At 41.1% G+C, this 21420-nt stretch overlaps 1 protein-coding gene across 1 annotated transcript; it reads right to left on the bottom strand.

Annotated features, from left to right (window-relative positions):
• Positions 1-1208: 1208 nt before the first annotated feature.
• LOC309569715 (cholinesterase-like) lies at positions 1209-19907 on the bottom strand (the record flags this gene model as incomplete). Its single annotated transcript, XM_082275677.1, has 3 exons — positions 1209-1326; positions 10291-10454; positions 18391-19907. 3 exons carry the CDS (start codon positions 19905-19907, stop codon positions 1220-1222), a joined length of 1788 nt encoding a protein of 595 aa, XP_082131803.1. The 3' UTR covers positions 1209-1219.
• Positions 19908-21420: the final 1513 nt, after the last annotated feature.

Below are 21420 nucleotides of genomic sequence, written 5' to 3'. Positions count from 1 at the left end.
GACAATCAGCCTGTCTAACTCACCCAATCAGAGAACATTTTCTATTCATTCAGGAACATGAAAGCATTCTCTGAATGGCGCCTGTGGTAACCAGTTGACCCCGTGTGCTCAGAATGCAGCAGGGCAGCCACTCGGGATGGGACTCAGAAGTCAGGAAATCATTGGAGTAACAGTCTACTTCAGTGATTTCCAGATTTTAGCAGATTGGCCAGGTAGGGTATATGCATAGTTATATTGCTCCAAGCTGTACAAGGCATATTTACGTAGATTTTATCTTAGATTTAAAATATCCATACCTTGAACAACCCTTCACGACCACGCTATAGCTAAATTACGGCTATAGCTAAATTCAGGCTATAGCGTGGTCGCACATTGCCGGGAGGGCATCATATGACGTCCTCCCATGCTCATGCATCTGGTGCACCCCCTGTGGCATTTTGGCAGTGATCTGTGATTGCTGCTTCTTTCGAACACTGCTGATCACAGATTGGGGTAAAGAGGCAATCACAGAGGCTCTCTACCATGTGACCAGCTGTGTCCAATCACAGCTGATCACAGTGTAAACAGGATTTGCTGATAAGCAGCAATCCACACAGGGGACATCTACACTGATAATCAGAGCAGCCCCAACAGTGCCCACCAGGGCTGCCTGTCAGTGCCCACCAGGGCTGCCTTTCTGTGCCCATCACCAGTCATGCCTGTCAGTGCCGCATAACAGTAATGCCTATTAGTACTTCCTATAATTGCTGCCTATCAGTGCCACCTCTCAGTGCCACTTATCAGTGCCCATCACTGCCGCATATCAGTGCAGCCTCATCACTGTCTTCACATCAGTGCCCATCAGTGCCCATCAGTGCAGCATATCAGTGCCTATCAGCCTTATCAGCGCACATCAGAGAAGGAGAAAAATTACTTATTTACAAAATTTTATTACAGAAACTAAGAAAAACTTTATTTTTTCAAAATGTTCGGTCTTTTTTCGTTTGTTTGGCAAAAAATAAAAAAAGTTCTATCTGTCTATGATAAAAATTTTGCTTGGGTAAAGTGTTGCATGACTGCGCAGTTGTCATTCAAAGTGTGAAAGCTGAAAATTGGCCTGGGCAGGAAAGGGGTGAAAGTGCCTTGGTAGGCAAATGGTTAACCATGGCAAGGAGTATGTTTACTACGAAAGTATAAAGGGAAGGAAGGAATGAAAGGGGTCAGGAATCATTAAAAATTGTCAATCCAAGGTTGACTGGCATGACTCTTCTCCTGTAATCTTCTTCTTATAGCAAGTGTCTTCTGATTTTATTGGCTCACTCCACAAATTTCCATCAAAGGTTTTCCCTGTAGTGAAAAAAAATCATAAACAATGCAAGATAAATATTGGAAATCATGTGTGTATTTTTATTATTCAGCTTACAAAAAAAAACTACAACTTTAGTAATTAAATATTATACAATTGTTTGGAGATACTGTATGTCTCAATCAGGAGCAAATTTATTAAAGAATGTAGTAAATGCATTATTTTACCCTAACACAATTCATACTGGATTCTCAATGTATGGAGTTTACAGTCCCCCTTCCATTTAGGTGCAAACCATCTTTAGCATATAGGTTGTACCCCAATAAAAATTGACTTTTACTATTTAGTCCTGTGACACCACAACAACAAATGAGGGTCATCAAGAATGAAGGACATAGAGTGCAATACCAACACCAAAGTCGTCCTTTCTCCACTCTCATTTGGCTGTATCTATCCCACTGGGGAAAATTCCAATCACTTCCCGTCTCCTCTAATGATGTTACCAGGATAAGAAATAAGATAACAATTAAAACTTGGCAAAGGTTTTAATTCTTACCCACTCTATCCCCTACCCGGTCCAATCTTGGTTGAAGAGCAATGCAAGGATTAACTGGTCTGTACCTCCTTGCTTAACTGGGATTAAAATGCGCTATCGGAATTCGGTAAAAGGCGTGAAGCTTAATAAGTGTATGTAAAGGCAAAACTTCGAGCTTTGGCTTGAGTGGAGAAGGTTTACACACTTTGAAACTTACCTATTCCCCTTTGTGTCCCCATCAGGTAGGTTTGCCCTTCTTTTTGTACTGGTAAACATTGTCACCAAGTAGTAAGGAGAGAGATAGTCCAACATTTTACAGTTTTTACCAGAACAAGATGTGAGTGAGATAAAAAATCTTCCATTGGGGGGCATGCATTTCAGTGGCAACTGTCCAAGAGGAGAATTCTGCTCACTTTTGGATATTTTTTCTAACTTTCTGTTGCACCTCTGGGACCAGATGCGAAGAGAACTGATCTCAATGGTATGCATAAAGCAAATTCTAGCATTTTAAGGGTTTTGGCCAGACATGGGAGTAAGTCACACATGTGCAAGTCACAAGCAAATCTCAAGTCGTAACCTTCAAGTCTCAAGCAAGTCCCAAGTTACTGTGGCGAAAAGCAAGCAAGTCAAGTCGAGTCCCTGCTAGAAGTCAAGCAAGTCAAGTCAAGTCATTTATTTTGGTCAAGTCACAAATCAAGTCAAAATACTGATTTACCCCAATTTTCACCTTTAAATCAGTTAAAAGTCAGTGGTCAGAAAAGGTTTTCTTTTATTTTCAACATTAACAAAACTGCTTAGTGCTTTTTTCTTGGCATATTAAAGAAACACTTTGAATGACTAAAACAGCTCAAAATCCTTCGTCCGGTCATGTTTCAACACCACAGTCACTAAAACATGTTAAGAATTTCCATTGCTAAACAGCCAGTGTCCTAAAACTTTTAAGTGACTGCGGGGTCAGAAACAAAACCGGCACATTAATTTTGCTTTAACCACTTGCCGAGCGCTCACTGATCTGGTACTGCGGCAAAGTGGCTCGTTATCGTCAGGCGACGTAGAGCTACGTTACCAGACTCTCCGCCGGACACTCGCTCCTGCTGTATTCAGACACAGCGGGAGTTGGTCCAGGGGAGGAGAGGCGGTGATTACCGCCGCTCTTCCCCAATCGTCGGGGGTCGAGTGAGGAAATCCGCCCACTTGTTTAAGCAAACTCCTATGTGACAGAAAGTGACAAATTACAGGATTCAGCTTAGCTGTACCTGCGATCTGTGTCTGTGTCATACAACCCCCTCCCCCCACACACGTCAGTAAGCATGAGGAATACATTTAACCCCTTGATCACCAATAAATTTAACCCCTTCCCTGATAGTGTCATTATTACAGTAACACTGCATATTTATAGCACTGATTACTGTAGTAATGTCACTGGTACCCCCAAAAGTGTCAAAAATGTCAGTTAAGGGTCCGACCTGTCTGCCACAATGTCGCAGTCCCGCAAAAAAAACGCAGATCGCCGCCATTGCTAGTAAAAAAAAAATAAACAATAAAAATGACATAAATCTTTCCCGTAGTTAGTAAACGCGATAACTTTTGCGCAAACCAATCAAATTACGCTTATTGTGATTATTTTACCAAAAATATGTAGCAGAAAACAAATTGGCCTAAAATGTTAAAAATTTTGATTTTTAAAATTTTTTTTTTGGGAATGTTATATATCAGAATGTAAAAAATATTGTTTTTTTTTTTCAAAATTGTTGCTCTATTCTTCAAAAATGTAAAATCGCACAGGTGATCAAATACCACCAAAAGAAATCTCTATCTGTGGGGAAAAGAAGGACATAAATTTAATTTGGGTACAGCGTCGCACGACCGCGCAATTGTCCATTAAAGTAACGCAGTGCCGAATCGCAAAATATAGCCTGGTCAGGAATGGGGTAAAATCTTCCGGTCTTAAAGCGGTTAAAAATACGCTTATTGAGAATTTGTTTTGTCAAAGACATGTAGCTAAATACATTTTGGCCTAAATATATATTTGACAAAAATTGAATATACTGGATATTTTTTAACTGTCAAAGTAGAAAATATCAATTTTTTCGCACAATTTTCGCTCTTTTTTTATTAATATTGCAAAAAATGAAAAGTGCAGAGGTGATCAAATACCACCAAAAGAAAGCTCTATTTGTGGGAAAAAAAGGACGTAAATTTCGTTTGGGTAGAGGGTTGCATGACCGCGAAATTGTCAGTTAAATTCGCGCAGTGCCAAGTTGCAAAAAGTGGCCTGGACGTTAAGCAGGAAAATCCTCCGGTGGTAAAGTGGTTAACACATCTTGAGAAAATGCAAATATTTAATAACTTAAAGTAAAGTCATTTCGAGTCATATGTCTCAAGTCAAAGTCAAGTCTCAAGTCATGAATACCAAGTCAAAGTCAAATCGAGTCTTTTATTAATTTTAGTCAAGCAAGTCTCAAGTCCTCAAACTGGTGACTTAAAGTGGAGTTCCACCCAAAAGTGGAACTTCCGCTTTAGGGAGTCCTGACCCCCTGACATGCCACATTTGGCATGTCATTTTTTTGGGGGGGGAGCGGGTACCTAGTTTTGACAGGTACCCGCTCCCACTTCCGCTCGGAGCGCCGCGGCGCCCTGAGCGGAAGTTCTCCTCTCCCCCTCCCTCCCTGAAATCTTCTGGGACATGTCAAAGGTCCCAGAAGATTGCCGGCCAATCACGGCGCGCAGCGCAACTCGCGCATGCGCAGTGGGTACCCGGCTTTGAAGCCGCAAACTGTCACAGCCGGGTGCCCACAGCAGTGATGCCGGCGCCGAGGGAGAGGATCGAGGCTTCGGGCGGCCGCATCGCTGGACCGTTGGACAGGTGAGTGAATGGCTGGAACTCCGCTTTAAGTCTGACTTAAGTCAAGTCATGTGACTCGAGTCCCCCACCTCTGGTTTTACATTTTTAAATTTATGTTTTGGGATGGGGCTTTTCTGCATATAAAACATCTGGAGAAGTAAGTTCCTCAGAACCAGTTAGTAAAAATGACTTTTTGAACATACAGGAACCTGTCCCTTTGGTGTAAGCAGCAGTGTAGCTCATATGTAGAAGCTTTAATAAAGCCTTCAAGTAAATGCCAAAATTTGGCATTTACATTTGAGAAAATCAGTTGTGATGAAAACGTGTCAGAACTTTGCCTTATGCAGCCAGGATTATGCCACAGTTTGCCTGTCCTGTATTCACTGCTTTTTGATCCCGGATGTTTGTAAGTGTATTCTTTTACATTCGTTAAATGTGTTTAAAGCGGAATCACACTATGTTTGTTCTGTCTAGGATTGTCATTTCTATGTGATCTGGAAAGAGGAGACTCATCTCACTTTGTAAGAAAAGGGAAGTTTGTATATGGCGCTGCCTGTTTAAAGCAGTGGGTAATGGCTTCCACTCAAAGGTTCGTGCATTAAACCAAAAATACCAAAGTTATGTGCGTTGCGACAAAATAACGCAGTGATAAGTGTTTAGTGTAGAGGGTGAATTGGCATGCAATGAAGTGACTTCTTATATAAATCAAATCAATGAGTAAAAGTGCACAACATAAAAGTGACAATTTATTGCCTGTAATAGTGCTGGTGAGAAGTGTACAGACAATACCAGCTAAGGTGAATCGATGGTACTAAAAATTCTCATTGATGATGGATAAAATTAATAAAATATTAAGAATAAAAACACCTTCAAAAATGTGGATATTAGTGAAATGGGTGATATTAAAAAAGGAAGAAGGTGTGATGGGTGGGGTGTCCACAAAGGTGAAACCAGTAGGTGACACTCTCTCACCCGATTCATTTTTCTCCTAGGCTAGGGATGTGTAGTAACCAGCCACAGGGAGAAAAAGGTTGATTCAATCCGGAGTTCCTTCGGTCGCTAGGAGTCACCTCCCTCTGGTGTTCCAATCTGTGGTGCGCAAGCAGAGAGAACAAAGGAACCCCAATGGCGTAGTATACAATAGAAGTAGCATAGGCAAGTGTAGATGACTTACTATTCGGACCGATCACATCAGCTGTTTTCGCTGACGCCGGGACGCTGTTGCTTCCGCGTTCCGCGGCTCCGAACCACTCTGACCGGAAGTGACGAGTGGCGTACGTGGCTCCGCCCTACGCGTTTCGTCATCAGACGTTGACTGGAGCGGCCTCACTTTGACCCCTTGACTGCAAACCTGAATATCAGGTGTTACAGCTTGAAGAATCGCAGGATACACATGAGCCTTTTTGACCCTTTTATCATAAGATAAGTGGGGTCCATTTGTTCCGGTGAGCGCTTAACCATTACCTCTCCTGTTGGTGTTGGGATCAGATGTCCTTCTTGGATTGCTTTCTTCACCTTGGATTATTTGTGTTTTCTCACTTGGGACTTTTCGCCTTATATTCACTTTATTTTCCTGTCATATATGCTTTCAATTAGTATATTTTATAGCGCTGCACAGTATTTTTTATATATATTGCTGTACTAATGTCAGACGGTTAGTACAGCGGCCCTGACCTGAGCTGTCAGTTGTTAGTGTGTACCAGGCTTTAGAGAGAAGATGGTTGGTTGCAAGTGCCAACAAGAGAACCCAAGGGCCTAAGTCATCATCAATGTCTGCGGATCCCTGGCAGTGATATTTAGAAGCCGATCCAAAAATAAACTTTTCACAACACCTTAAACTCAAACATGTGGTGGCTCTCACTATTAAGCAATTGAATGTCACCAGTATTCAAAGATCTTCTCTCTCCCCCAATGATCACTAATTGTTTAGTGTGAATTCACAGCTGGTTGCCTTATCTTTCTAGTTCAGTGGTTCTTAACCTTGTTGGAGGTACTGAACCCCACCAGTTTCATATGCGCATTCATCGAACCCTTCTTAATTGGAAAAATAAAATACGATTTTTCAAATTCAAAACACAGCTGGTTTTATGAGTGTTTCACCAATGGTGTGTGGTTTGCCCTGCTTTGCGATCAGGTAAGCAACTTCGTACGATGCTATGAGGATTGGTTTGTTGATGGGTAGAAAGCCGAGAACAGGCAGACTAGCCTTTTCATCGAATCTGGCTCTCCTCAGCTTGAATTCAGCGAGCGTTGTGTTCTTGTATTTTCCATCTCCATGCAGCTTAACCTCCCTGGCGGTATGATTATGTCTGGAATTACATACCAAAAGCGGTACAATTCTTTTCATGGAAATTTGGCGTTATGTATTATAGGCCTACAATTCTTAGTAATTACTGACTTAAACCTGACCAAAACAAGACTCTAGTAGACATCCCAGATGTGATAAATTTGAAACACAAACGCATGAATTATAATCAAATCAATAATATTATTTTATTATTTAATATATAATATATATAATAAAATTATATTATTGATTAGATTATAATTCATGCATTATATATTATATACAGATATGTGTGTGTGTATATATATATATATATATATATATATACACACACATATATATATATAATATATAACGCATGAATTATAATTGAATCAATAATATAATTTTATATATATATATATATATGTGTGTGTGTGTGTGTGTGTGCATATTATATATATATATATATATATATATATATATATATATATGCATGCATATATATATATATATATATATATATATATATATGCATATATATATATATATATATATATATATATATATATATATATATATATATGCATATATATATATATAATATAATATAAAGTGTGTTTTGTGTAACGTTTTTTTTTTTTTTTTTGAATTTCCCTCCCTAGTTCCGCTCCCATGCAGCATTGCTGCTGCAGGGAACGGAACTAGGAAGTGATCGTACCGACGGAGGGACGGAGGAGCGGCGGGACTCTCGGCTGGCGGTCGCAGCAATGAGAGATCATCGCTGGATCGCCAGGATAAGGTAAGAGAAGCTCCGCTGCGCTCTCTGCAATCCACCCCGAGCGTGACTCGGGGTTACCGTTCCTGCAATGAAAAATCAACCCCGAGTCACGCTCGGGATTACCGCTAAGGCGGTTAAGGAAGTGTTCTCTTACTTTTGCGGGTGCTAGACTAGAACTGCTCAACTTGGCATTGCAAATCATGCAGTTAGGACGCTGACTCCCATCACGTTCCGTTATACATGTGAATCCATATTGTACATATTGGTCCGACCACTTTCTTTTTTTGCTCGACATAGCTAGTATGAAGGGATTAAAATATTAAGAAAGAAATCACACGACGTACCATCCCGACAGTTACAATTCGACTACTGGGCGCGCCAAATTCCCTGCAGCACAGATAGGCCAAGTGATGTTGCGTGATCACCTGCAGCCAATGAGCGGGGCCTATCATCACGAATCATATGAGTCGGGTGTGTGTCTTGACCTCCGCAGAACCCGCAAGACTGACTCACTGTTTGATCAAACCCAGGTTAATAACCACTGTTCTAGTTCTATTGTTTAGTGTGTTCCTGTTAAGTCTCTAGAACTGTGTCCAGTGGCTCAATTGAATTTTACTAGAATTAGTATATATGTATAACTATTCATTGTTCTTTTGTATCAGTCCTACCAGTTTAAAATGTTTTTCTTCCTATTTGGCCCAGACCTATTTTGCAGTAGCCCTGACAATCCTATAGAACCTATAGGGGAAAAAAACAAAAAACAAAACCAACATGTCCTCCTTAATGCGTATCTATGGTCAAAATGTAAAATCATATATTAATTTCAATACTGTATTTCTGTTATTTCTAGCCTACTACTTTTAATCTATATGAGGTCTGCAAACTTACTTTATTAAGATCCCCACACATTTACATCCTTGGATTCTGCAAAAAGCATTTACTATGCCCTGCGAGCAGACACTGCTGTTTTACAGAAATCACAGAGCCTGCTTCTGAACTATGTGCTGCGAGGAGGGGTTTCAGTAGGTGGAGTCAATACAGGAATCATTGATTGTAGTCAAAGTACTATGGGATATGTAGTCATAAGAAATTGAAAATAAAAAGCCGAGGAGAAGCTGAAAAGCATGCAGGGAATCCAGGAAGTTGTGGAAAGAGATGGCCAGCCGACAGGCATCACTCACAACATGAAAGGAGATTTTTCAAGTAAGTTTATATTGGATTGTCAAAAAGAACTAGTGTTTGTATTGCTATTACAATGCTGATATTCTAAAATGAAATTTTATGCTGTGACCATGGATTTCCTTTAACCTCTTCATGCCCACGCTAGAGCAGAAAGACGGCCATAGCCCGGGCCTAAACTGCCGGGAAGGTGTGTCCATGTACGTCCTCTCATGCATGAGCTGCCTGCGCGCTCCCTGCAGGGTGCGCACGGCTCGCTTTTTGATCAGCGAGTCAATGAGACTCGTCTGATCACAGATCGGAGTAAGGGGCCGGTCCTAGTCCCTTACCACATGATCAGCGTCAGCCAATGACAGCTGATCACGTGATGTAAACAGAGCCGGTAATCAGGTTTTTTTCCCTAACGCTGAAAGCGCGAGGAGAAAAAAAAAGGCGATCACTGGCTGCTGTCAGAGGGACATTGGTCCAGAAGAGGGAGAGCCATTGCTGCATCATCTGTGCCCACCAGTGCCACCTACCAGTGCCCAGCAGTTTCATCTACCAGTGCAAGTCAGTGTCACCTACCAGTGCCCACCAGTGCCACATATCAGTGCCCACTAATGCCACCTATCAATGACCACCGATGCCACCTATTAGTGCCTATCAGTGCTGTCAATCAGTGCCTAATCATCAGTGCTGCCTATAAGTGTCACCTACTAGTGCCTATCAGTGCCCAGCAGTGCCACCTATCAGTGCCACCTATTAGTGCCACCTATTAGTGCCCTTCAGTGGCACTCATCAGTTCCCTTCAGTGCCCACCAGTGCCGCCTTATCTGTGACTATCAGTGTCGCCTTATCAGTGCCTATCAGAGCTGCCTTATCAGTGCCTATCAGTGCAGCCTATCGGTGCCCATCAGAGCAGCCTATCAGTGCCCATCAGTGCCGCCTCATCAGCGCACATCAGTGAAGGAGAAAAACTACCTGTTTGCAAAATTTTATAACAAAACTATGAAAACAGTTTTTTGTTTTTTCAAAATTTTCAGCGTTTGTTCAACAAAAAATAAAAACCCCAGAAGTGATTAAATACCACCAAAAGAAAGCTCTATTTGTGTGAAAAAAATGATAAAAATGTCATTTTTGGGTACAGCGTTGCATGACTGCGCAATTGTCAATTAAAGTGCGAAAACACTGAAAGCTGAAAATTGGACTGGTGAGGAAGGGTGTAAAAGTGCCCAGTAGGCAAGTGGTTAAATAGAATCCAGAAATAGAACTATGAAACCGGCATGACAAGCATAGACAGCAGTGTTATACATTGGAACCACTGCGACTTTCTCTACCAACTGTCTTTTACTGACCTTCCCATTTAATATGAAAATGAATTTGGCAATGTTATAATTTGAAAAATATATAAATATATTACCTAGTTGTTTGGCAAGTTTAGGAAGGATAGCATTCATAAACCGACAACGTTTAGAATAAAGATTATTTTTAACTTCCCAGGAACCAGTCTTTAGGACTACATATGTTTCATCTTCATTGGTGTAAAGAGGCCAGGTGAAGTTGTCTTCAGTATAATGAGGCGTCCTGCAAATTAAAAATAAAAGTGATGATTCTGTGGACAGGGGTGTATATAGTTACAATATGTTTTGTGTTTAAGATATAACAGGAGAAAGAGTGTATACAGTATATGCAGCAAAGAATTAAACTCTCACCATTCTACTAGTCCTACTGTAGTTGCTGCTTGTCCCTTATCTCTGTTTGGGCCAGGGATTCTTTATGGCATTAGCCAGTTCTACAATAACTTGAGGGAATCGAAGGGTTGAATAATAAAAATATTACATTCCAATTTAAACATCTTGAAATTTAGAATGTATGTATAGACAATTATTTCTGATAGAGTAGGAACTGTGAAAAAAACCCAGATTATATTTCGCTTTCTAAATACTATTGTAGAAAAATTGCCTTCTCTTTCTGTCCCACATGTGCAACAGGAAGTTGAAATGGAAATATCACAAAGTGAGGGCAATTACTGTCTTAAACAGCTCTCCCCAAAGATTCTTTAAAGGTAGAGTTAGGGTCTGCAAATATCAGGGTGCCTTGCCGGGGCCTGCAGCTTACGCATGTATTTGCAAATGTGTGCAAATAAACCCCTGTTTTTAACGCATACTGTTAGACAGGTTAATTCGGTTGGTCGCAGGCTGGTTGGTAAGTAGTGACTCAAAATCCCCCTGGCTTTTTTGACCCGATCTTCCCGATAATTCCCTCTCAAGTCTAAAATTTTGGACTTCTTTCACCTGCTTTCGCAGTGATAGTCACCAGTACAAATAGAGTATAAAAAATTGTGAACAATCCACACAATCACTGTGCGTGAAGATAATACCACTGTCTACTACTGTGCATAGTGATAGAAAAATATATAAATTCTAGGGGAAGACCCACTGCAGCATTCCCTTTTTTGTCCTCACCTGATTGGGACTGGATGGATAGCTCGGCACCCCTTACTGAATTTGCCCCAGCGAGGTTTAACCTCCCTGGGTGGAAGTCCTTGCCTGTACAGTCTCTAATTGAGCTAGTTGGAAGGAGCGCCCAATCTGATGGTCTCAGTGCCTGTTTGCCTGGCACTATGCAAGCCTTAAACAGGCTTATTATATTGCAGCGGTCTCCAAATCCCTCCATCTTTCATCACTCGGTTATCTTACTTGCTGCTGAGCTTTGTAGTCCTGCTAGATCTCCATTGCCCTTTCCAAGATGGTGACTGTGCGTTCTGCCACCTCTGCGCATTCGCGACTGGAAGTGAAAACATGAGAACCCATTCTGTCAGTTTTTAAGATGAGGTCGGGTTCACTAGTGAGCATGCATGGGTGGTGATGCCATTTCCACCGCAGCGGCAGCAGATTCAAAGGCTGTTTTTTCCCATATACAGAATCTGGCCAGCATTCCTATGAGTAGATGCATGATAGGATTACATCCATTATTCCTGCTTACTATCTTCTCCTTCCCTCTACACTTGCTGCTTTCCAGTGTGTAAGTCTGGGGACTGCCTGTTTTTTTGCTGCTGATTCTGGGTGTATGCTTTCCCTCTTCCTCTGGGTAATGCCATATATCTTTCAGGTGGAAGATTTCTATACCACTGCTCATGGAGGCCATTGTACAATCAGACCATCCTCTGCCTGCAAGGTAAGGGGTTTTGGTAAGTAGTGAAGATTATGAGAAAAAGAGAGCCTTGCCTCTAACGCTGTCTTACTTGGACAGCCCTATCAGATCATCAAGATCCTCAAATTCCAGGCACAAAGAATGTTCAACCCATGCTTCACCATCTGGACACAGACACTCAAGGAGGAGTCAGTCCAAGCCCTTCTCCCGCCATCATCATTCAAATCATAGAAAATCTCCTTCGCCTCATCACCATCCCTCATCCAGAAGTAATCGCACCTGTCCTGCAGTAAATGCCTGTTGGGTTTGCGGGGCCCGCTACTCCCAGACAAATTGGTTTGCCGTTCGTGCTTTGAAGAAAAAAATTTAACAACTAAAGAGAAAGCAACAGATACTAGAGAAGTAACAGATCTCATCAGAGACTCATTGCGGGTGTCAATCCTGAAGATGGCAGTCCCTGATGTGGACAGGGCAGTTCAGAATATGTCTTCTGCTGTTCCTCGCCTACCGCTAAGGTCAGATAATTCATCAGATAGTAAAGTTGCAAATTCAGTCAAAGAAGCAATTGGTTGGGAGGAGGCGAAGGAAACACTATACAAAGTCAGGAAATACTTCCCAAATCTTAAAAAGGAAACAAAATCTTTCCCATTTATAGATGAATGAGAAGACCTCAAAAAAGATGAGTGGCAAAAATAAGATGAGAAAACTAGCCTTAATAACAGTCTAGCAAAATTATATCTGTTAAAGGAACCTAATGTAAATCAGTTAATCTCTGCACCAGTTGTTGACGCATGGCCAGGAATGTAACCTTGCCCATTGACACAGTAACCTTCAGGGAAGTACATGACCGCAAGATTGTTCTCGATCTTAAAAGAGCATACTCGGCAGCAGGAGGTGCTTGCAGACCAGGTATTGCTTTAGCTGTGTTGGGGTAAGCGATTTCCAGCTTGACCTCCAATATCAAAAAATCGCTGCTAAAGGGGGCAGACCAGGAAAAGATCATAACAGCTCTTTAAGAAATCAAACTGGCAGGAGAAAATATGGCAGAGGCGTCAGTGAACATAATTAGATCCTCAGCCAGAATAATGCTGGCCTCTGTAATATCCAGAAGAGCCTTGTGGCTGAAACCCCGGGTAGTGGATGCAGCCTCCAAATTCAATTGGTGCAAGATACCCTATGATGGAACTAATCCCTTTGGATCTAAACCAGATTAGGCCATCTCAAAAGTTACAGGTGGAAAGTCAGGTCTAATTCCCTCTGGCAGGAGACTAAAACCACAGAAATGCCCATTTAACAGATGCAACCTTCTGGAGAAAAACAGGGAAGCAAAGACTTATAGACCCAGGAAGGAATTCAAAATAATTTTTTTTCCGAGATTACGAAAACCAAAATTTTCCTTTGCAGGGGACCAGCAGAAGTCCTTTCCAAGGTAAGCCCGCCTGACCTGTGGTAGTGGGAGCCAGACTCAAACTATCTGGTGGCTTTGAAGAAACCTTTGGTCACGGCAAGCAGGTGAAACATGTTGGCCATTGATTTCACTTCATGGAGTCCGAGACAGCCCCTGTAATGTACTTGCTATGTACAGTACTGTCTAATACACTGAGCCTGTGATGGCATTGCTTCACTGCTCAAATGGTGATCCATACTATTACAGTTGGATGTGATTGATCAAGTACTTACAGCACCTGCGGCTAATCAGCAGCACCCACATCTTTGTATATTTGAAATGAGGACATGCGGATGTGCCTTATTATACTGCAGATATAGCGGTGTCTGTAATGTGGCACCCCAAAAAGTCCAGATTAGGTACTGTTTGATCTGCCTGTGTGTTTGACATCCTAGACCAAATACAAGTTGGAATCGTTGCTTGAACCGCAGCACACACCTCTCTAGTTGGGCCATTTACATTGCTAGACTTACTGTTTGGGAAGTGTGTGTTTGGATTGTCACAACATTGTTGCAATCAGTCATTCTGATACTAAGTTTACAGCTGACTGTTCCCATTCAATGTGCCAAGGAATTTAACTGATTTTTATTTGTGCTTTGTGAGGAAAGAGCATTTTCTCAGTTTACATGGTTCTACCAAGTGCAATGTGTATCTCAAGCCTTATTTATACTTTTCCTGGCTCCTTATCTAGTAGTTCAAACATCCCTGCTCCTTTATTATCAACTATTTCAGATTAGATTTTGAGGTTGCTCAATGTCTGCAGGTTTTATGAGCTGCTGGATGCCGTCACCTCGTGCTTTTTTACCTAACAGCACTTACATCACATTTGCTACATTTGTCCATTCCCTTACATGCTCTTTGGGTGGTTACTGTCAGTGGTGATTAAGCATAAGTGACCTGTGTACTGACAAAGTTCGGACTTCTTGGGGTCTCGCCCCCAATTTTGTTCTTCAAACTATTTGTATAGGGAAGGCAGACCTTCGTCATCAACCAGACTTCCATCATCATTTCGAAAAAAGAAAGCTGTTAATCAAGTATGTGCTGGAGCTGCTTCAGAAGAATGCGATAATAGAGGTGCCGTTTGCTCAAAGGGGGAAGGAGTTTTACTCTCCAATATTCCTGGTGAAGAAAAGAACTGGAGATCTTCACCCAGTCCTAGCTTTAAAGAATCTCAACAGAAGAATTTAGGTTGAATCCATTAAAATGGAAAGCCTTCAATCAATTCTACTAGCAATAAACTTAGTAGATTGGATGCTGTCCATAGATTTACTGGACGCCTATCTTTACTTCCCCATACACCCTGCCTTTCAAAGTTTTCTTTGTTTTGCGGTAAATCACCAACATTTTCAGTTTCAGAGTCTGCCATTTGGAATCTCTACTGCCCCAGACGCTTCACAAAAATTCTATTGCAAGTAATAGCATTACTGAGAGAGAAAGTTTTGAGAGTTCACCATTATCTGCAGAACATCTTTCTAGCTGACAACCAGAAATCTCTTGTCAGTCAAGGGAAAATACTGATTCTCACATTCCAATTGTTCGGTTGGATAGTAAACTGGAAGAAGAACAATCTTCAACCTACTCAGAAGATAGTCTTTCTGGGAGCAGAATTGAACACCCGATCAAACATAATAGAGCTTCCTCAAGAAAAAATAAGCCCTTTAATTCACAGAATGAAGAAGATGTTAGCAGCAATTTCTGTCAAAACTGTAAGACAGGCCAAAGTCTGTCTGAGCATATTGGGATCCATGACTGCCACTTTCCCAATGATCCAGTGGGCCCAGTGGCACACGAGAATAGTTCAAAATTAATTTCTAGTGCGAACGTCATCCACAAGATCGTAAAACACTCTGAGTGGTGGTGGACTTGTGTTCACAACCTCAAAAAGTATCAGCGTACTGTCCCTCTACAGCCAGAAATAGTCAAATCGGAAGCCAGCCATCAAGGATGGGAAGCCCAATATCAGGACCATGCAGACCAGGGATGTTGGCAATTCCAGTTGCAAGGTATAGTCTCAAACATCCTGGAGCTCATGGCAGTAGGAATTGTTTTTATCAAACAATGAATGGTCCTTGAGTCACCAGGCCTTTTCTCTCCTAACCCAGAACTGGGGTGTTTCCGATATCAATCTGGCAGCAACCCCTGCGAATGCCAAATGTCTGAGATACCTAGCAAGAGTTACTTATCCTACAGCCGAGGGGATAGACCGCTTACACCATACTTGAAATTTTCAGCTAGGGTATATTTTTCCCCCAACACCTCTGATCGCGAGATTTCTATCCATACTCTGAAGATCAAAGTCCACAGTGATAGCAGTAGTTTCCTTTTGGCCAAAAAGACCATGGTTCACCACCCTTCTACAGTAGAGTACAGAGGACCCACATTGCTTCTTCCAGTATTGTATCGGGTCTGCTCTCACAGGTTCAGTTCCTGCACCCTGCGCTGGAGAAACCTCACACCTAATGGCATGGAAATTGAAAGGAATAGACTCCTAGAGCAAGGAAGTTCTCGAGAGGTGGTAGCTTCTTTGCTACAAGCCAGAAAAAATATTGTTAATAGCACCTATGGGAAAGTGTGGAAAAAATGTACTTCAATTGCTTCACAGCAATCTTGGGATCCAGTTTTTCCTGGAGTATTGCACATTTTTGAATTCCTTCAGTCAGGTCTGAAAAAAGGCCTAAGTTCTAGTACCCTAAAAGTACAGGTCTCTGACAAGGGTAAAATGGGGTCTAAACTCCCTCATTGTACAGTTCCTGAGAGCATGCTTAGAGATCAAACCCCATAGCCAACATTTCCAGAATGGGATCTGTATATAGTCATGGAGGCACTGTCACATTCCCCTTTTCACCCTATTGATTCAATATCCTTATGGGACCTAACATTGAAAGTAACTTTCCTCATCGCCATAACTTCAGCGAAAAGAGTATCTGAAATGCAAGCATTTTTGATAAAGGAACCCTACCTGATTTTTTACCCAGATAGAGTGGTTCTGAAACCCTCAGATCACTTTATGCCTAAAGTGGCCTCCTCATTCCACTTCCACTTCAAGATAATACTACCAGCATTGCTTTAAGACTAAGGAGAACCACATCCTTTGGACATCAAGTGTAGTATTAGGTCGTATATTTTGGCTACTAGCTCTTTTAGAAAAACAGACAATCTTCTGATTATCTCTCATGGTCTTAGGAATGGACAGGCGACATTGCCACACATGATAGCTTCATGGCTTGTTAAAACCATCAAGAAGGCATATTCAATACAACAACTCTCGATACCTGAGTGCTTAAAGGGTCACTTTCCCTGGGCAGCATATTGCAGAGTGTCTCCGGTGACGATATAGTATGTAAGGCAGCAACTTGGTCTTCCAGAAACACGTTTATGGCAGTTTATAAAGTAGACTCTGCTCAGTTGACAACTGTGTAGTTTGAGAAAACAGTTATTCAAGCTAATTATCCGCTTTCTTGTTAATAAATTATACTTCCTAGCACCCATCCGACTGGCGATGTATTTTCCAGTGTTTGCTGCCATGATGCGCTAGGAAAACGGAAAATTGTATACTCACCTTTCCATAATTTTCCTTTCCTGGCTTCCTTTTTTTCATGGCAGCATACAGATTCCCACCCATTGAGGTGATAGATACAGAGAATGCGGTGGGTCTCCCCCTATAATTTATAGCTAACCAGTCCTATCAGGGTGTGGGGCCGAAGTCACAACCTTGTGTATGCTGCCATTAAGATGCGCCAGGAAGTTATGGAAAGGTGAGTATGCAATTTTCGGGTATATAATCTGAAATGTTGCTTGCTATAGCACAACCCTGAATTCACATCACATAAATAAACTCTTAATCATAACAATAGTGCAGCGCAATATTTAAATTACAACAAATGTCCATAAACAAGTCCTTTTTACTGTGATCCAATGACCAATGCGTAGAAACTTTGTATCCTCTTACTGAATTTCCACGAAAGCATGCAAACCCCTGTGTAAAAAATGGCTGCTCACCTCCTCATATGACCTCTCTAATAAACTGAGGTCAAATAGTGCTTTTAGATAATCTCCTGTTGAAGAACCTTCAATGGCACATGGAACATAAACAACTTCCCATAGGTATCACTTGACCCTCTCCTCTGAACCCATAAGCGGCATATGTAAAGCATAAAACAAAGAAAAAATAGTGCTCTCTGAATATTTGCAAATGTAATGAAAAGCTGACAAATAAACACTCACATAAAAACAACACAAACGGTGCATGGAGAACCATAAGTTTGGAAACTTCTCCACCCTGTCAGGGCTAATAAGGTACACGTGGCTGTCTATTCCTAGATAAAAGTAATATCCTCTTTCTGAGTGACACCAAAAACATGCCAACACCCCATGCAACAGTGGCAACTCACCTCCTGATAAGACCTCACTGTTACTAGACTGAAGTCTAGTAGCGCTTTGGATTTGCTGAAATTGGGAACCTCCAGTAGCCCGTAGTAGAAAAACAGCTTTCCTCACATGCTACATGGATCTCTCCTCTTGACCCATACGTGGCATATATAAAGCATAAAACAGAGAACAAATAGTGCTCTCTGTATATTTCTTACTTTTAGTAAAATAAAACACTTACATGAAATAAAATACAAATAGCACATAAAAACCATCAGTATGGACTGCTCCATCAGGAATGGTATAGTGGCTCTCTGTTCCTATATGCCTAAATGCCGGCTCCAAATGTAGGACTCCTACAGTTTTTGCACAGGGTTTTGCATGCTTGTGTGGAAGTTCAGGAAGAGGACACTATTTTTATTACACATTGGCCATTGGAACACAGTAAAAAGGATTTTCCTACATGCCTTTCTTGTACAGAATCAAATTATCCTGTGCCTTTTAATCTTTACACTGTTATTATATTGTTTAGTTAAAAATCAAATAGCATACCCATATCTTGCAAAGTTGGCCCACACTTTCATAACTCGCTTGCTAAGATTTTGTTCAGCTTCAGTGAAATTTCTTTCTTGGATTAGTGCTTTCCCAAACATAAATGGCAATATGGCTCCATGGAGAACTCCCATCCATTCTGGCCAGACCTCTTGGGAAGACCGATGATCAAACTCATAGAAGTATATGTTGATTTTGTGCTTTAATATTTCCTGTGAAAAATGCTTCATTGGGCAAATCATGTAATAATCTCGTAGAATAAGCTCCATGGCCTCTCTGTTCTTCTCTTTACTGTCTTTATTTTCCCAGTCTTTATATTCAAATAAAATTAATTCTGTTCCCAGATCTCCAGCTGTTGGAAAAAACCTTGTAATTCCATTGACCAAATCTTCTGTAGTTATAAGGCTGTCATGTTCCTTGCTAAAGCCAGGAGCACCCCATATTACAAAAGGATTTCCATCATCCTTAGTCCCACCTATTAAAACCTCTGTTTTCTTTAAACCCTCTTTTATAGCATTGGATGGCATATCACTAATAAAGGCATAGTCAACAATGGGTATTATTCGAGTAAGGGCAAAGGGATGTATGGTTTCAACATAGAACTGTTTTTCAACTATCTTCGTAGCATCCATCTTTTGTAAACAATCTATCATTGCATTTTCATCATTAACAGGACATCCTAGGAGCTCTGCCAGTTTCAAAGTTAATCTCTTTGCCCTTTTATGAGTATTTATTGCCCATGCTGCACTAACAGAGCCACTTTGTAAAATGACCCGTTTGATGTAGTTTTGGCTTTCAGGAGAAAGTAAATGAAAGCCTACACATGCAGCTCCAGAACTGTGTCCAAAGAGAGTAACACTGTTGGGATCTCCACCGAAAGCAGCAATGTTCTCATGGACCCATTTAAGAGCTAACTGTTGATCAAACATGCCTGCATTTCCTGGAATATCCTTGTTTCCTGGTAATGCCAAAAATCCAAGGGCCCCAACTCTGTAGTTCATTGACACTACAATTATGTCCTCAGAAAAAGCCAGGATGCTTGGGTCATATATTTCCAAGGAAGATGTTCCAGCAAGAAAAGCCCCACCATAGATGAAGACCATGACATGAGCTGACTTTGGCTTGGACGATGGAACCCAGACATTTAGATGAAGGCAGTCTTCGCTCATTTCATTGTTTACTTGCCACATATTAGTACCTGGAAAATTAGCAGAAGCCTCATCCCTCCTTTGGTAACATGATTTTCCATATTTAGTAGCATTATAAATGCCTTGCCAAGGGTTTCGTGGTTCTGGCTTTTTAAACCTTTGTGTTTCAGTTGGAGCTTCACCATAAGGTATGCCCAGATAAGCTATAACTGATCCAGAGAGAGTAGGTAGATGGAATCCTCTAACTTTTCCTTCTTTTATTTCTACTACTGTGTCTTCTCCATTGTTTGCATTTAAAAGTGAGGGAAATATCACAAGAATGTAAATAAGTAAATAGACAGGTGATTTTCTCTTTCCGATTGCTGACATACTTATTTCTATAATTAAAATAAAATTATAATTAAGAAAAGCAAAGTCATAATTGCATATTATCAATAAATGCTAGTAATAACCAAATGTTTGCATTTCAAAATACTGTATATCAAAAGCATATTCACAAATATAATATATTGCAGTGCTTCTACAAATATGCAGTTAATTTAACCTCGTTGCATGTTTGATTACTTCAAAAGGTCTAAAAAGATTAAAATCTTTGGGACAGAATATGTGACATCATATCAGAACTGGAGTTCTCACAAAGAGCAGCAGCTTGCTGTACCTTGGGAAATGGTAACCAGGAGATCAGCAGAGAAAATGCTGGTGGGGAGTTCTAATCTGCCTTCTGCTGTGCATGTTCCACACATGGTGCTTAGCTGCACATACACCCCTGATTCGGTTGACAGCAGAACTTCCGAACATGGAAAAAGTTCAGACCCAGAACCCTATTAAAGTCTATAGGACCTAAACTCTAAAAATTAATAAGTCCACATTTTGAAGGCTTATATGCAAGGTATTGGCCATAAAAAGGGTTTAGGGACCCCGGGTACTGCCCTAGGGGACATGTATCAATGCATAAAATTTTTTAAAAATCATTGTTTTTAAAGAAGCAGGGATTTTCATGATGCTTAAAGTGAAACAATAGAAATGAAAAATTCCTTTATATAGTGACTGGGGTGTCCCCTTAGTCTGCCTGTAAAGTGGCCCATCTGTACTGTGTATAGAACATGCTGCAGCAAAACTGACATATATATATATATAAAGAAAAAAATAATGACATTAAGCCCCCGTTCACATTGAGTGCAGCTTTGAAATTGTGCAATTTCACCTGAAATTATTAAGTCTCTATTGACTTTCACGGCTCCTTTCTTATTGTCTCAGACTGGGTGCCAGAGGGGAAAATGTACTGAGGAAAAGGATCATGGGATGTGTAGTTCCATCACCTTTATGTGGAACTGCCCTTTGTGTGGTAAGAAACTGCAGCTCTCAGGATACCCTGAAACTGAGGAAGAGGAGAGAGAGAACTTTTGTTAAGCTGCCCAGTAAAACCAGAGGCACTTGGCACCAGACTAAAAATTGAGATGGAGGTGGGGACAGAGTGTCGAGCCTGTGGCATCTGGGCACTCAGATGATTCAGGGGTACCAAGCAGAATCGCCATCCTGCCTTCGGCTACCTCAGAGACAAAGAGTGGAGTCGCCTGACCAGCTTCAGGTATCTCAGATGTACAGAGCAGAGTCGCTGTTAAAACTTCTAACTTGAAGTTATATACATCAAGGACATACCACTGATGTGCCAGAGTTGGTGAGAGGGTTGCGAACCCACCCTTTTTTTTGTTTATCAGATACCAACATATTAATTTGCCCCAATTTGTTCCTACCCTCTCATCAAGACTCCATCAAGTCAAACAGACCACTGGCGAAAGCTTGCACTGACTTTGTTACTTCACTAGCTGAATCTTCATTTTATTACATGGATAATCTCCTTTTTAATTTCCTCCTACTCATT

The sequence above is a fragment of the Pelophylax lessonae genome, assembly GCF_965119305.1.
Source record: "Pelophylax lessonae genome assembly, chromosome: 13".
NCBI classification, from domain to species: Eukaryota; Metazoa; Chordata; class Amphibia; order Anura; family Ranidae; genus Pelophylax; species Pelophylax lessonae.
This window is presented reverse-complemented; position numbering and strand designations above follow the sequence as displayed.